General features: G+C 41.2%; 1 protein-coding gene across 5 annotated transcripts in view; it reads left to right on the top strand.

The window, feature by feature from the left end:
- The window catches only part of ryr3 (ryanodine receptor 3), a 146,672-nt gene that overhangs the window by 44,028 nt on the left and 85,083 nt on the right, over window positions 1-17,561 (top strand). For all 5 annotated transcript variants that reach the window (XM_061746271.1, XM_061746272.1, XM_061746268.1 and 2 more), the window contains 11 exons: window positions 3,706-3,780; window positions 4,285-4,363; window positions 4,556-4,668; window positions 5,957-6,056; window positions 6,274-6,367; window positions 6,990-7,064; window positions 9,898-10,054; window positions 11,025-11,189; window positions 16,001-16,122; window positions 16,222-16,402; window positions 17,358-17,493. In XM_061746271.1, coding sequence (XP_061602255.1) covers window positions 3,706-3,780; window positions 4,285-4,363; window positions 4,556-4,668; window positions 5,957-6,056; window positions 6,274-6,367; window positions 6,990-7,064; window positions 9,898-10,054; window positions 11,025-11,189; window positions 16,001-16,122; window positions 16,222-16,402; window positions 17,358-17,493 — 1,297 coding nt within the window. The remainder of the gene's footprint in view (window positions 1-3,705; window positions 3,781-4,284; window positions 4,364-4,555; window positions 4,669-5,956; window positions 6,057-6,273; window positions 6,368-6,989; window positions 7,065-9,897; window positions 10,055-11,024; window positions 11,190-16,000; window positions 16,123-16,221; window positions 16,403-17,357; window positions 17,494-17,561) is intronic.

Here is a 17,561-nt window from a genome sequence, read left to right as displayed (position 1 = left end):
GCCGTCTACGGAGACATGCGAGGAATTTTTATCTTTCTTTTTTAACAAAATCAGTGTAATAAGAAATCATATCACCCCACTGCCTCTTGTAACACTCGAACCACCTATTAATCTGTTGTGCTCTTTAAATTTGTTTCACCCTGTCTCAATAGAACATCTTGGCAAAATCATCTCCAACATGAAGCCCACATCCTGTCCTCTCGATATCATCCCCACCCGCTTCCTTAAAGAAGTCCTGCACTTAGTCTGTCCTTCTATTTTAACCATAATCAACTCCTCCCTCTCATCAGGCATAGTCCCAGACCACTTCAAGACTGCATTAGTACAACCACTGCTCAAAAAACCCTCATTAGACCCCACCATCCTGAACAACTTTCGTCCCATTTCCAAACTTCCATTCCTGGCCAAGGTTTTAGAAAAAATTGTTGCAGAACAGGTGATCTCATTTATGACCGGAAATGGCCTATTTGAAAAATTCCAGTCTGGCTTTAGAACGGGCCATAGCACAGAGACTGCACTCCTCAAAGTGCTCAATGATCTCCTTTTAGCAGCTGACTCTGGCCATTCATCTATTTTAATCCTTTTAGATCTCACTGCAGCTTTTGACACCGTAGATCACCTGATTTTATTGGAACGTCTCAAGAACTGGGTTGGCGTCTCTGGCACTGTTTTAGACTGGTTTTACTCATATCTCCACAATAGGACTTTTAATGTTGCTATTGGTGACTGCAGATCTTCCACAGCATCTCTGTCTTGTGGAGTACCTCAGGGGTCAGTCCTTGGCCCGCTGCTCTTCTCACTCTACATGTTACCTCTAGGTCACATAATCCGCAGACACAATATTAGTTTCCATTTTTACGCAGATGACACACAGCTTTATTTCTCTTTCGACCCTACCATCAACCATCAACTACACACTCTCAAAGTATGCCTAAATGAAGTACAAATCTGGCTGTCTAATAACTTCCTTCAATTGAACCCGGACAAATCCGAAGTCATTATCATAGGCCCAGACACCACACACAGTCACATCTCACCACAACTTGGCTTATTCTCCACCAGTATTACCCCCAGCTGCAGAAATCTTGGTATCATCTTCGACAGTAATCTCAACTTTAATCAGCATGTTAAAGCAACTGTCCAGTCTTGTTTCATTCAACTACGCAGAATCTCCAAAATCCGGTCCTTTATGTCTCCCAAGAACCTGGAAATTGTCATTCATGCATTCATCACATCCCGTTTAGATTACTGTAACTCACTCTACTCCTGCCTAAGTAAACATAATCTCTCCAGACTTCAGCTTATCCAAAATTCTGCTGCCAGACTCCTCACAAATTCAAATAAAAGAGTACACATAACCCCGATTTTAGCTTCATTACACTGGCTACCTGTGCGTTTTAGAATTGATTTTAAGATTTTAATGATCACTTTTAAGGCCCGGATGGGACTGGCCCCTGAGTACATCAAAGACTGCTTAGTCCCATACGAGCCAAGGTGTAGCCTGAGATCCTCCGGCGGGTCCCTATTAGTGATTCCTAGATCTCGACTTAAAACTAAGGGCGACCGGGCCTTTGCTATCAGGGCCCCGTCGCTCTGGAACGACCTGCCGGAGGAGATCAGGCGAGCCACATCTCTGTCCATTTTTAAATCTCTTTTAAAAACACACTTTTTTAAATGTGCTTTTACTTAACATCTAATAATGTACTTTATAATATCCAATGTTATTATTTTCTAATGTTTTATTGTATTTCTATGCTCTTATGTTTTTATATTTTTGTCATTTTATTGGATTCTGCCTTTTAATTCTGCTTTGTAAAAGCACCTTGTAACTGTGTTTGGAAAGGTGCTATACAAATAAAGCTTATTATTATTATTATTATTATAATATATATAAGGTTATAATACTTCACTGAAACAAAGTCAGTTCTTCATAGCTAAACAGGATATATGTGAAAAAGTTAATAAACTGTCACTTGCTCTGTTAACAGGAACACATTTTCTTAATTACTAGAGACAAAAATTTGAACATAATGAGGAATTACGAACTTGGATATAACGTTATAGCTTGCTCGCTGTTCAAATTATTAGAAGTTATTCAGACTGCCTTTTTTGTTTTGGAGCAAAAAAGTAAAAATTGTGAAAACCCATCAAATCAAATGTTACAATAGCTTAAACTTAACTGAGTCAAGATTTTCCTGCTAACTCCCAAAACAATAGGGATGCAATATTGTTCAAAGTTTTTACTTAAATGTTCAATACTTAAATGTCCACCGACTTCAAAATGATTGTTTTATACAATAAAGAAGTGTCCTGACACCAAGGACAAGCGAGTTGTGAATCAGCTGTGTTTGAGCAAAGAAACATCTGACGCCGCAGGGCAGTGTCTCCTGAAACTCACTGTTACCGGATCTGTTGGGTTCAAATATTTTTTGCTATCAGTCTTTTTTTTTTTAAATTTATTTCCTGATTTCACATAAAAATTAGGAGAAAAACAGTTAACTTTTAAAAATGTAAATTATACATAAGCTAGTGTGCCATATAAATCTTGCATCCTAAGCTGCGCTCTGGTTGGTGAGTATACAGCGTTTAAACAAGAGAGGCAGCACACCAAAGGTCACAGTTCGTAGCAGTGATGTGTCAGCATGGCAGCAGGCCTGAATTACAGGCACGCTCTCTCCGTCTGCCCCCCATCCCTCCCTTCCTCCCAGCTGTTGCTGGATACCCTTCCCTTTTCTCTTTTGATCGAACCCTCCATTTCCTTTTTCGTCTCCCTTATTCACGCCATCTGGGAGAGACTAGGAAGCCAAGAGAGAATCAGCCGGGGATCAAATTCAGGGAACAGTTGGGAGATCCCGTTTGGTCGGTCTAAATGTGACCCTGCCAGCAAACATGCAAATTAACGCCTACGACCGGACGAGACAGCGGAAACCCACCGTGTTGTTTTTGTGTACACCGTCCCAGGTTGTTTGCTTTTAAGCTCTTAAATGTTATTAACCTGCCAGAGAAAACACATGAGGCAGATTGGATGGCATACATTCCCAGTGATAGTGAGGATTTTTTTGCCACATTGTGCAACTAAATACAAATGTATTTTTAGAACGGAAGTTAATTTAAAAATGAAACCTTTTGGACTGTATTTGAGCCCGTCTGTGTATTTGATTCTTACTGGGTTGATTTTCAGTTGAACTGACTTCATTATAGGAGTCCGTTCCAGATTTGTGTTTTTCCAACTTTTATACTCTGTTTTGTGTTTTTCCCACTGCTGCTAGAGGTTGATTAAAAAGGTAAGTACTCATCTTTGTCTTTGACACATTGATGAAGAAGGAAACTACATCTTTTTTTCTTTTTCTTCCCAACTCTTTTCCCACATTTCCTCAGGTGTTTCGCTAACACGTGTTAGTTCCTTCTCGTTGTCACAAGAATGAACAAACTAAGTGTGGTGTTGTCTATTGGTTTTCTTTTCTTTTATATAGTTACGTTAGTTTTTGCTTCCTGTCTGCATTCTGAGTGGACGGCTGAGATAAAAAAAAAGAAACATCTTTGAGTCCCATATGCTTTACTCTTGCAATAAGGGAACTCAGTTTGAATATCTGACACAAATGTGAAGATATTAACATAACACTAAAGGAGGTGGATGTGGGCGGGTCCAGAGGTTGAGGATGCTTGGACTGGAGAATAATCTGTTGCTTGTTTGCTTCCTGCCAGGCGGGTCAGGGGGGTGGCCATCGGACCCTGCTCTACGGTCATGCCATTCTCCTACGCCACTCCTTCAGTGGGATGGTGAGTATCCGGATTTCAGAGCTCACTGGCCTGGAAAACATTTACAAAGGCACTCAGATGACGACGTCTTCATATTTAAACTACAAAACCATTGTTTATTCACATGTACTTAATACCGTTAACTCTTTTAGTTTTTTTTTTAACTGATTCTTTTAGTGACTTTTCAGTTAATACTCATTAAAAGTTCCACGTTTTTGTTTCTACTGTACGTCATCAACGTCTGATCTTTATTTTTGTCTTCTTTGTATTGTTTGTTTCCACGGAGTAAAGTTAATGTCTCATATTTATGCTGATCATAAGAAAAAAGGGTAGGCACTATAAGCTACGGCTTCTGCCTACACCTTTTCGGCAAAAGAAATGTTTTTTTTTTTTACCTTTTCATCTTGTTCTGCAAAAAAGGGTGTACAAGTTGAAATAAAGATTCATTAAAAAAAAAAAAATCATTACTTTTAAAATTTTTATCAGCAACCCTGATTGATGATTTTTTTTTTTTTAACTCTCCAGTTCTTGACTTGTTTGAAGACGTCAAGATCTCTCACAGACAAGCTCTCGTTCGATGTCGGACTGCAAGAAGATTCAATAGGTACGGCTCGACCGACGGGCACCGTTTACTTCATTTCTTTCTTCTGAGTTCATTTTTTGAGCAAACTAATTTCAGCTTGACTCCCACTCGAGCTGGAGTCAGTAGTCGGGTCAAATGACAGGCCTGCTGAGGAAACGTTGTTTGGATGGAGGCAGCAGCTCCACTCGTGTCACACTCATCTTCTGTCAACAGGAGAAGCCTGCTGGTGGACGATCCATCCTGCGTCCAAGCAGAGATCGGAGGGAGAGAAAGTCCGCATTGGCGACGATCTGATTCTCGTCAGCGTGTCAACGGAGAGATACCTGGTTGGTGCAAACGTGAACTTCACATGCACTCACAGCTCTGTAACATCTCAGCCAGTCTGCTTTTTAAATACCTGGAAAACAATGACATCATAACCAGTATGTTGACATTCAACAGTAGGATGTAAATGAACATTAATATTCTATCATTTCAGTTTCAATGTGTGGAACATCTCTTTTTTCTTTTCAAACTTCAGTCTTCTTATGTTGCCGTTTTTTTGCGTTGTGTTTTTTCCTATATTCGAAAGGGGTTTAGGATGTCTTAACAGAATTGTTTCCAAGGGTGAAAATGAAATATAAGACATGAAAGGGGGGGTAGGATGTTTTGGGAGATTAGGTGTCCCATATAACCAGAGTTATAGCTTCGGTTCACTGTCTGTCTCAAAGGACACTTTGAAAAGTTTCATAACCATCTGTCAGCTCTGATATCCGTCTTGCTCCACCAGCCTCGGAGTGACTGAGCAATTTATCCCGAAAACTCAAAATATTCACTCTGGCATCTGTAATGGAAATCTGATTACTCGTACAGCCCCTTTGTGTTGTTCTTAAAAGTATTTTGTCCAGGTCTTTCTGACTGATGGGCTTGAAGTTAATACCGTCTTCCTTATGCAGAGCTGCACACCTGACCTCAATTAACTCACTCGGTGAAGGGAGAGAGAGATTTTAAGAGTCAGTGCAACAGAAATGGGCAGAGGGAGAACCAGCGACGTGACAGGCATAGACGATTTAGTAGTCTCCTCGTGGTCCTCCAGGAAAGGAATTGCACAATTAAATTCAAACTGGCAATCAGACAGACTTTCCTCCCCTCTGATGGGAAATCTTCACCTCACTCAGCCAGATGAAAACTCAGCTTTTTAAGAGTAGTACACACCAAAATATATGACAAACGCAATCAGTGTCTCATTTCTGGGAACAATACAGTCTGAATGTGGCTGATCGATTTCCTCTCAGCCTCTCTTTGCTCTGCATCTTGGATTCGAGCTGCTTACTGCTGTCCAGTAAAGATGATGGTGAGTAATCATGTTAGGGACAACCGGTCACGGTTATAACTTACACTTTCATGTGCAGCACTATCGTCAAGAGTGTAAAACATTTGTTCAGTGCTGTACATATGGTTGAAGATGAGCATTGTCTTCTAAGTTTTTATTCTCCTTTCACATCCACAAACCTGGACCTCTCTGTTCTTCATGCAAAATTGCTCGATATCATTGTTTTTCTATTTTTGTTTTCTTTTTTTTTGGTTTGCAACTATCCCACCTTAAGTTGTGTGGAACCTGCTTCTCTCTTCCAGCATCTCTCCATCTCCAACGGCAACATTCAGGTGGATGCATCATTCATGCAGACCCTGTGGAACGTCCAGCCGACCTGCTCCTCGGGCAACGTGGCTGTCGGTGAGTTCTGTTACCCCAGCAGTCACAGCAGCGAGGAAGAAGTTGTGGTTTTCATGTAAAACGTTAAAACGAAACGCTTTATCTCCTCACAGAATTGTAATTTACTACCTGTAATTACATTGTTTTTGACTCAAAATTAAAATACAAATCATACATCTGTCATCAAAGCTGATGGAGAGTTCATTCAAGATTAAACACCATCATTCTGTTTTTGTAGGGTTTTTGACTGGTGGAAATGTGTTGCGCCTCTGTCACGGCCACGACGAGAGCTTGACCATCCCTGGAGCAGACAAGGGTGAAGAGGAGCAAAGGTCAGTGAGGACATGTCTCAACCGTTCAGCTAAACGTGACGGGGACAGCTTGTCTAAGGTGGCTTGTGACCAGGAATCAATATTTTAAAGCTTTAAAAAGTGATGATAAATTATAAGTCCACTCCATGCCTGAGCTGCAAAAGTGATAGTGATCACTAAATGGTTTCACGTCTGCCTTTTCTTTTTTTTTAATTGCTGCTAAGCATATGTTTTAACATTTTAGTATTTATCCATGCCTAAGAAGGTAATCCAATCATAATTCCTTCAGTAAATATTCATTTACAGTTTTATTTTTTTAATTCCCTACTATTAGCTGATACAAAACCAGAAAATTGAGTTCAAATCCTTTCAAGTGTTGGATAGAAAATTATACATTATAAGGAAGCACCGAGGCAGCTTTTTCAGTCTCAGCCGACTGATTTCTGCAAGAGCTTGGGGTTCGGCTGATACTTGGTGAACAGAGGTGAGCTGAGACGGCTGCAATGAGTTGCATTTAAGTATACTTACATGCATATGGTATAGGTGATTTTATTTATTTCCATAATCCACATAGAAAGTGTTGCTGATGTGGCTTGAATGACAGAAATAATTGTGGCCCGCTCTTGTGTGTTTGTCCTTGCAGAATAGTGAACTATGAGGCGGGAAAAGGAGCATCCAGGGCTCGCTCTCTGTGGAGACTTGAGCCTCTCAGGATCAGGTAAGATCAAATAAAACTGACATAACACCCTGTCATACAGCTGTGTAAGAACTACACATACCTCTGTCTGAGTGGGGTCTTAGTAAAAAAAAAAGGAATAAAAGAAATTTGTGTTTTATTTTTGAATGACACGGGTTATTGTAGGCTATAAATAAGCGTCTGAGCCCTCTGCTCCAGCCTGTCACTGCAGAATGTGAGGTCTGTTTGCCGTCCCATTCAATCTACTTCTCCTCTGTCTGTCACTCTCCCTCTTCTTGTCCTCATACCCATCTTTAACCGGCCACCCACGCGTTTTACACTCCAGTCACATAGTCAGCCAGCTTTCACCGGGGCTGCCTGTCAGACTCTGTACACTTTGACTCAGCACGGGGACATCTTTTGAGGCGCATATGCTTTCATCAGTTTCCACGTTGCATCTTCTGTATAATCATTTTGGCTTAACTGAGATTAAAATATAGTCGCTTTTAAATTACATCCCCCCAAAATGGTTTAAAGCCTCTACATAATTACAACTGAGAGGTTTCATGTGAAATGCTGAATTAGATTGCTCATTACTTTTCTAAACTGAAAAGAAGGAATTATGGATAATTAAAATGTACAATTAAATCAGAAGATATTTGGAAAATTGCATTTTTTGCACTTTTTACATTGATTAAAGAGTAATAAAGTTGTCCTTATACAATCAATGCAGCTTGACGTGATCACTAAAAGCATGAATTTGACTGCATTTGCATCTAAACTGTGAAAGGCGATAAGGAGTTACAGTTTATGCAGAAACCTGGTTTTCAAGGGGCTAAATTTAATTTCACATTTGCTGAAAAGCTGCTTTGCAAACGAGGTGTGATCCATAACTCTGCTAGCTGTCAATCAGCCCAGCAGGTCTGCCTGCAAATGATTGCCCTTGTACTTAGAGCTTGATGCTTTGAGGAACTTTTACGGGGGAAAAAAAAGCTACATAAATGGAAAATATGGAGAGATAGTGGGAACTTGGGGATGAAGAAAGACATGCTGACTTAAACACTTTGCTTCAAGATTAGACGAAACCAGACTACCGACTCTGTGTTGCTCAGCATTAACTTCAGTTTGCTCATTAAGTTTAAGCACAAATGTACATCATAGTAGTCTCATTTTCTTTTCAAATCTGAACTAATATCCATCCATTATCTACTATCTGGACAGGTCAGCAGTCCCTCACAGGGCCACATATACACAACCAAGCACACACACTCTAAGGGCGTTCTGTTCTAAGGGCAATTCAGACTAATTTATTCACCTGACATATGGGCTTCTTTTTGGACTTGGGGAGGAAACCGGAGTACCCGGAGTATCCATGAAGACACTGTGCTGCCCCTTACAAAATATTAAATGCAAAAATATCAGATCCAGGCTCAGATGATGTTTCATGGTCTTAGTTGGAGGAAAAAAACTGATGCAACACAAAACCTTTATACCAAGCAGATGGACAGGTTCGGTCTTTGCAAAACTTTAGGATAAACAGAGGGGAAAAAAGAAAAAGGGAAACAAATTCATAAAACGTATTTATTTATTTTTAGACCAAGTGGAAAAAAACTCATGGGACCACTTTGCAATTAGCATTTCCAAATGAAACATGTGCACAACTGTAAACATGACACTTGATCTGCATTTAAAACAGCGTTTGAAGACTTCAATAAGCTGGTACACCTGGTACCAACAAAACCCGGGTACCAACAAAATATGGTACCAACAGAACCATGGTACCAGCAAGAAAGCTGACAGTTCTGAATTTTTAAGCAAGTACAGAGAAAATGAGGAAGTTGTAAAACAGAAATACACAGATGGACCAAGGAAGATGTCAAAGCATCAGAATAGAAAACCTAAAACTCTTTGGTATATTAAAGAAAATGGAAAACAAATGAGCAGAAAGAGGAGCCAGTGTTTGTCTATGAGATGTTTAAAGAGTAAAATGTGATTAATATGCAAACAGAAAAGTTAAATATCATCAACATGTTAATGGAAAAGGCAAGTTTTCAGAGAAGCACTCATTGACTGTGGATGAAAGTGATACGGATTAATCACCAATCAGTAGTGGAGAAAGAAGATGATACCAGAGCTTTACTACATACAAAGATGACATTTTGGACCCTTTTCCAATTCCATCAAGTGAAAAAGTAGGTTTGAAATCTTTTTTGATTATTATGATGCCTCTTTCCACAGAGTAAAGGTTAAACTTTCAATTTAAAAAAAAGAAAACAAATCAGAAAACCATAACTTTGATCTCAAAAAAAGGGTTCACAGAAAGGCTCGATGTCGGAAAACTGATCCGTCAACATCTGTACAGGGAACGTGGAACCTGATTGAAGAAGCACATTGTTCTTCATTAGTAAAGTTTTGCCTCAAAGAATTCAAGCTGAGGAGTTACAGCAAAGTACTAATCATCTTTTTTCTTTCTCTTTTTCTTAGGTCAATGCTTATATTATTTTCACGACACTTTATAAGAGAAAATAGATTTGATACATTTTTTTCTAAGCCAGAAGGGTCAGCTGTTAGAATTTTGTGTTATAACTGTTGATATTCAGTTTATGTAAAAACTGAATAAACACAGATGAACTGCATAAAAGCAACAAGTATGACGGCAAATCTGTTGAAATAAAGTTTTGGTTCAACCAGCAAATACCAATCATGAGTGGATAAAGAATTTGCTTTTAAGTCTGGTGGAAACCAAAACCCGAAACCCTGCAAGATTTTAACATAGACGGCTAAAAACTGTGATTAACTTTCAGACTTTGATGATGTAACTTTACAACAACTGTCAGGGAGCTCATTTAATGCAGTATTGTGCGTCTGTGTTCAGCTGGAGCGGCAGCCATATCCGATGGGGCCAGGCTTTCCGACTACGCCATCTCTCCACTGGCCATTACCTGGCCCTGACGGAAGACCGAGGTCTGGTCCTGCAGGACCAAAACAAGTCTGACACCAAGGCCACTGCGTTCTGCTTCAGGGTCTCTAAGGTCAGTACTCTCCAACTGCGTAAAGAGAAAATAAAGTACCATAAAGGTCTTTTTTTAATTTGCTTTTGCACATCTCTTCCTTTCATGTAGTCATCCTTTATTCTACAACACTTAAACTTAGGCTAAACTGTTGGTTTGTTTTTAATGTTGAACTCCAAAACTTGTACAGTAAGTCTTCCTGCTAAAGGTAGAAAATAAATGAAAATACCGCAGAGTACTTAAAATATGCTCACGTTTGCTCCAGCTGTGTGTAAACTGTGCTATAGAAGGTGACACGGGAGTTAGATTATACTGCACCGTGTTGTCCCAGCGTGTCATCAGCTCATTGTTTGGTGTGCAAGCAATCCCACCGTCGTCGTCCTGTGTTGAAACAGCCACAGAAAGAGCACAATGAGTCACCTTCATGGAGCACCGTGCGTCCCTGAAGACATCCTCTAATGTACAGTTTGCACAGAATAAGACACCTCTGAGACCTGTGAAACTATTTACTTGATTTATTCTGCTCCCATCGATGGACTGTAATGATTCGCCCCCCTCCTCTCTTGAAAAATATAATCAAGCTCCCAACGATGGACTGTAATGATTCTCCTCTCTTGAAAAATATTCTTTCTGTTCAATATTTTAGTCTGCGCCCCTCCATCCTTCATCCACATCCTCCCGTGCCTTCCTAGAAAGGTCATCGCCTCACCATGTTCAACATTGGCATTAAAATGTTCCCCACTACTTGCTGTCAAATGCAATCAGTGAAATGGTTCAAACTCTGCTGTTCCTGGGAAGTAGCAGAGCTAATGAGGCCGGCACCAACCTCCTGGCAGGCCGATGACAACACCGTCTCCAACCTGCCTCTCTCATTACCATCTCATCACCATTAGTCTTCATTTGTCTTATTGCCACGCCTCTTTGTACATGGATGTGTTGTTGTTCTGCGCCTGCTAATGAATGTGTATCCCTTTCATATTGAACACGACAGGAAAAGGTTGACTCTGGCTTAAAGAGGGACATCGAGGGCATGGGAGCGCCGGAGATCAAGTACGGAGACTCCGTCTGCTTCGTCATGCATCTGGCAACAGGACTCTGGCTGTCATACTTGGCGCCTGATGCCAAATCGTCTCGTCTGGGTCCCCTGAAAAGAAGGGTAAATAAGATAAAGATTCTCCTCGGAAGTTTGCATTTTTATAAATCTGCATCACAAATAAGAAACACAATTTATACCAAATAGCACAATCTGTTTTTCAAAGCTTTTGTTCAAGGATTTTAACATTATGATCAAATAATGATGTCAGTTGATCGATTACTTGTATCTCTCACCATAACAAAAAAAAAGGTCATCTGGTTCTATTGAGACATTAAAATGAGGTAAATGCCACCTCAGAATAACAACAATAAACAGACCATTACAGTGTGTTGTAAATCAATAAAAATGCAGAAGCAGGGAGTGAAATCCGGACACCCCATGATTTGACCTTTAGCAGATTGAAGTATTTTAGTGGATTTTTGGTTTTTCTTCAAAATGTAACTTCAGGTCTTTGAAATTTGCAAACATCGGTTCATGCATGACCTGTCCAGGGTGTACCCCTGTCTTTCACCCATAGCCACACCCAGAGCTGGGATAAGCTCCAACAGACCCCTGGGATCCTGCACAGGAGTCAGCAGGTATAGAAGATGGATGGATTAGTTTATGCACAGCTCTCTTAAGGTTGAATCCCTTCAATCAGGTTGTGGTTGAGACTGTAACTTGGTCATTTGAACACCTTGATACCTTTTTTTTCTGCATTCTGTTGTGGATTTGAAGGTCGATTAAGATTATTGGGATTTTGGATGGCTCAGTTTTAATCAAGCTTTTGCTGTTTTACTCTACAATACTCTGGTGAACAGACACGTGATGGTTGACTTGATGACTGCAGGATGATCAGGTCCTCTGGTTGTAAAATGAGCGGAAATTATAGCTGTCGTGTGTATCCTGCATCTTGCTTTGTGTGCAGGTGATGCACTAACTCCAACGGTATACAGCAGGGGTCACCAATCCTGGTCCTCGAGGGCCGGTGTCCTGCATGTTTTAGATGTTTCTCTGCTTTAACACACCTGATTCTAATTAATCCTCGTTACCAGCTTGTTATCAAAGTCTGGATAGTTCTGTTGATGACACAGTCACTTGTATCATGGTGCAATGAAGCAGGGAAACATCTAAAACCTGCAGGGACACCGGCCCTCGAGGACCAGGATTGGTGACCCCTGGTATACAGTATACGATGTGTGCACAAGATGCAAGTCACTGTTGAATGCTGCGAGTGCTTGATCAAACTGCAAGTATATCCCAGACTTTACACCACAGTCTTTGAGAATTGGCAGGTGTTTGTGTTGACGTGCTGCGTTTTGATTTTCATGAAACATGGCGCTGTGCAACACGGCCAAACATCTCTACCTTGTCCTTCTTGACAGATAAGAGCAAAGCATCGACAGAGAAAAGAAGTCCGTGGTTTGTTCAGGTGCAGCACGGTGTCTTAAGCCGGGCAGACACTGTGCGACTATCGGCTCGTTTTGAGCCGATTTTCCAGTCGTGCGACTATTTTTTGGATCGGGCCGGATTTCGACCCAATCGTTGGTCGTGCCTCGTGCAGTGTACGTGGGGTAACGACGAAAGATTAACACTTCACGACGAGCTCCCGATCACAAATCGTGAGGTCGCAAGAAAATCAAGCGTGTTTGAAATCCTGGTCGCTCCTCGTGAAGGAATCGCACAGTTGAAGCAGCTACGACCCAATTGGACTCATCCCTTCGCAGAGAGCATGCGCAATCTCTGATGTCAAGTCAAAAACTATTATTTGTAGTTTAAAGTGTTGCAAATTCACATTACAAATCATGTTTTAATAGCATAAAAAAAGGCCGCATTTCCCACGTCTGCCCAGCCAATTCCTTGTCCAATCACGGCGTTGTCTAATCTTTTTTAATTTATCGCCACACAGAATGGCACAAATTGCTAAAGGCTGATTTATGGTTCCGCGTTACACCGACGCAGAGCCTACGGCGTAGGGTACGCGGCGACCCGCACCGTACGGTTACGCCGTCCATTTAACGCGGAACCGTAAATCAGCCTTCAGTGTGTGCTCTGTGTGCTGTTCTGAACACTTCTCTGTTGTGCTCATTTCGCCGGGTCCCTCCGCCGAGACACAACTTTTGCGGTCTGCGTTGATTGTTGTATCTAAAAATGATGCGCAGTGCCCACCCAATCAGAAACGGTACAGATATTTTGTGATTTTTCTTTTTTTAATATATATATAAAAAAATAAAATTATAAAAAAATAAAGGATCCCCATAACAGGACGCACGTTTGGGTGGACACAGCCCACCGCTGCCCCCCCCTAAAACCGGCCTTGAGTTCCAGTACACAGAGGTCCGACGGGAGGATTATGATCGTATAGTGTGAGCAGACGGGTCGCATCCGAGCATCGGGTCGTACAGTGTGAGAACATAAATCGTGGGCTCTGAACTTTTGAACTCTGTGATCTAGTCGTGCAGTGTGAGATGGGGCAGTCTCAAACGATGTAAAATATCGCACAGTGTATGCCCAGCTTTAGTGGTTAGCAAGGAGGACGCCTCACAGCAAGAAGGTTCCTGGTTCCTGGACTCCTGCCGGGCCGGGCCCGGCAATCTTTTTGTGTGGCGTTGGCATGTTCCCCCCGTGCTTGAGTGGGTTCCCTCCGGGTGCTCCGGCTTCCTTCCACAGTCCAAAAACATGCTAGTAGGTTAATTGATGGTTCTAAACCGTAGGTGTGAATGTGAGTGTGCAGGGTTGTCTGTATATGTGACCCTGTGATAGACTGGCGACCTGTCCAGGGGGGATGAGCTGGGAAAGGTGCTGGCAAACCCCCGTGACCCTGTACAGGATTAAAACTGGTATAGAAAATGTATGGGTTTGTTCAGGTGCACCTTTGCAAATCCAAGTCATGATCCTCCCAGGAAAAAAGCGTTCTCCTGGAAGCACGTCCACAAAAGCCATCTGTGTTTCTCTAATTGCACTGCCATAAACTTCAAAGTTTGACATGCTAACTGAGACTTGTAGAAAGATTTCTTTATTTTGTTTATTTTTTTTTTTTATTTAAGGTTTCTTTGAGAATTGTAGAATCTGATTTTGTAGCGGAGTTGCTAGGATACAGAGGATACAGACTCCCAGGAAGACTGGTCTTAAATGTTCCCCACCTGTGTAAAATATTTTTTCTTTCTGTTAAATAATGACCTCAAAAAGATCACTGCTGATATCTTTCCTACTTGGTCTTAAAGCAAACTTGGATGCTCCAGAGCAGCAAAATGGCCAAACCTCTGCTGTTATAGTGGTTGGAGCTCCGACTTGCTGATGATCAGTTAATCCACTCCATTTGTTTCACAACATTCATATGGACGTGATAATGGTGACACCTGTAATAGTCTTGTTGCCCTTCAGAGGATCCGTTTGGATATTTTTGAGACCGAGTCAGGGCCAGGTTATTTTTCAAAGAAAGTCTAAAAATTGAATGTGAAACCTTTTTTTTTGTTTACATGACTGTAGTTAGATATATCTGGTATCTGTGCATCTATGCGTTTACAATAGGATCTTAAATATTTACCATTGTTTGACTCTTAACACCTCAAACACCATGTACACAGTAGCAAATCACACCTTGTGACGCTCGTGGCCATTGAAACACTGCCTGCCCCACCAAGACAAAATCCGGGCAAATGTTTTATTTTCTTTCAGCTTGAAAACATTTTCTACTCCGAGTACACCTGACTCATCCCCCGTCTGCAGGCCCATCATGGGGCCGCAGCCCGTTTAGATGTGATAATTGGCCCATGTGAAAGGTCACAGTTAGTCTTTGGTGGGCGAGGGGGTTTGGGGCCGCACATGGACGCTGCTCTTCGCTGGCCAGACTCCAGAGACGCCGGCGCCACCTCATGCTGGCGCCCAGCAGGCCTGGCAGCACGCCAGGGCACCTGACACGCTGGAGGTGACGGTTCACACCTAACACCTAAAGCTTTCCACGCCCTCACTCTTTTTAATTAACTCCTTTGAGTTCAATGAGTAAGATTTCCCTGGAATTAAATAAAGGCCACTGTTTTTTATACAGCAGATTTGTACACATCTTTAGTTTTTTTTTTTCATATGAACATTAGTTTTAGTTTTCGATCAGAACCTTGCAGAATGTGTTCTAAGATTGTTTTATCTGAGATTAGCTGATTGATTCCAATTGTGCTAGGGCTGGGGATCGATTCAAATGTCAAGAATAGATTCGATTCCGATTTTTAAGATTCAGAATCGATTATCAAGATTTGATTCGATTCCGATATTGATTTGGGTTAGTGTTTTGAGCTGTTGCATTAATTATATGACTGTTTAGTTATGCAACATATTAATACTAGTATTATCACCTCCCAGAATGCTGATATAACTGCTTTCAGAAACATTGTGTGGGGCAGAATTACCAAACAGATCCAGGGCAGCGAACAGAGACGTATGAAATCGGTTTTAGTTTTTCCCACATTCTGTTTAATTTTTTCCATTTTTGGTGTATTTCAGTTTTTCAATTTTTGAGAATTTGGTTTTTAGCACCAATTTAACCCCAAGAAAGTATATAAAGTAATGAAATATAACGTAGACAATTTATGCAATTATAACTGAAAACTTTAATGTTTTCATACCTTTAAACATATTTAAAGGCAAGAACATGGCACCAGTTACTCTTGTGTCCCACCAAAACATTCCTTTTTTGGGCATAAACAAAAAAAATCCAAAAGTTGTAATGTAATGATGAAAAAAAATTGATCTTTAGACATACGAATAGATTTTTAGGAATTAATATGAGAATCGATTTAGAATCGAAATATTTACTTTTTTTTTCAACACAGGCCTAGATTGCGCGTACTCCATTTCAAAAAGCACAAATCATTAAGCATGTGTTTCTCTGGGCCCAGGCCTGCCTCCACTCTGAGGGCCACATGGATGACGGCCTCACCCTCCAGCTGTGCCAGCACGAGGAAGCTCGCGCTGCACGCATCATCCGAAACACCACATTCCTCTTCACCAACTTCATCAAGTAAGGACAGGCAGTGCATGAACGTGGTCTGAACACACGAACGTGAACTGATTTGAGCGTTTATGGTGTGGTTCTTGGCCTTTCCCGTCTCTAACGCAGGGCTCTGGACAGCGCTGCGGCAGGTGAGCCTATGGCAGTAGCTGGATACGTTGAAGAGGTGCTGCAGACGTTGAACGATCTGATCGAGTACTTCAAGCAGCCTGATTCCGAACTGGAGCACGAGGAAAAACAATGTCTGCTCCGTTCACTCATCAAACGTCAGGACCTCTTCAAGGAGGAGGTGAGAGGGGATGATGCTAGCGAGATGTGAACCAAGCTCTGGTAGAGACGTTACTCCACTGGGTGATATTTGATTTAGATTTTGAACAGTTTTCGAGACGGTGACATGCTCTATTAAAACTGGTGGTGAATAGTCCGCCTCATTTCCTTTAAAGCCTTTGCTAACTTCTTAATGTGTTTCTCTTTCATCCATTCATTCACATGATTAAAGGGCACTTCCTGCTCGATACACGCTGAGAGTTTTCCCCCATTATTCACACACTCCCACCCTAATGAGCTCTCTCTTTTCTGTGGCAGCTCTGATGACTGTCTACGGTTTTTTAGTTGTTCTAGTCAGATACATTTTTCAGTTTTTCAGTCATGTACAGCATTAACTTTCTCTTGTTACATGCATTCACCGGCAACTTTATATAGGTTTCAACATTTTGCTAACTGAAATACTTTCAGCATAACGTCCAGCATCATAACTTTTAAAATCTCATAAGATGTAAATACAAGACACCAGAAGATTTTGCGGTGGATATTCTGTGATCTTCAGGCCCGAGGGGCCATCTTGTCAGCCTTCGGTTCAAAAGCATGCACCTCTGAGGTTTGGAAGTGTATAAGTGTCTTACTAAAAAACAGACAGCATTTTTTTAAAGGTAAGTCAAAGTGATTACAGTGTCATAATACAAAATTGGATCATGTTTTTATAAATCCAGTGCTGTTTCAAAAACTAATTTCAAAGCTGTGACTTGTCTCCTTAAAACACATACACCATATGTTTTAAGGGGACAAGTCACAGCTGGTGTGCGTATATATTTTTACTTTTTCCACTGATAGTAGGGAGTTGAGATGAAACGATTTTTTTTCTTCTTCGCTCTCCTGAGTGAAGTGAAACAAATTCAGACTTTAGAAAATCAAATTGTAGTCTGCTATTGATATTCTTCATGGACTCACTATATTTCCTCTGTCAGGGTATGTTGAGTCTGCTGTCCAAATGCATTGACCGGATGAACGTGTACAACAGTGCAGCCCACTTTGGAGAGATGGCCGGGGAGGAGGCGGGCGCAGCTTGGAAAGATATCCTCAACCTCCTCTATGAACTCTTGGGTAAGTGGGGCTGAGAAATATCTTCTTTCAGCACGCTCAGCTGTTGACTCTTGGTAGACATGCTGTGT

This window comes from Cololabis saira, chromosome 18 (assembly GCF_033807715.1).
Source record: "Cololabis saira isolate AMF1-May2022 chromosome 18, fColSai1.1, whole genome shotgun sequence".
NCBI lineage: Eukaryota > Metazoa > Chordata > Actinopteri > Beloniformes > Belonidae > Cololabis > Cololabis saira.
This window is presented reverse-complemented; position numbering and strand designations above follow the sequence as displayed.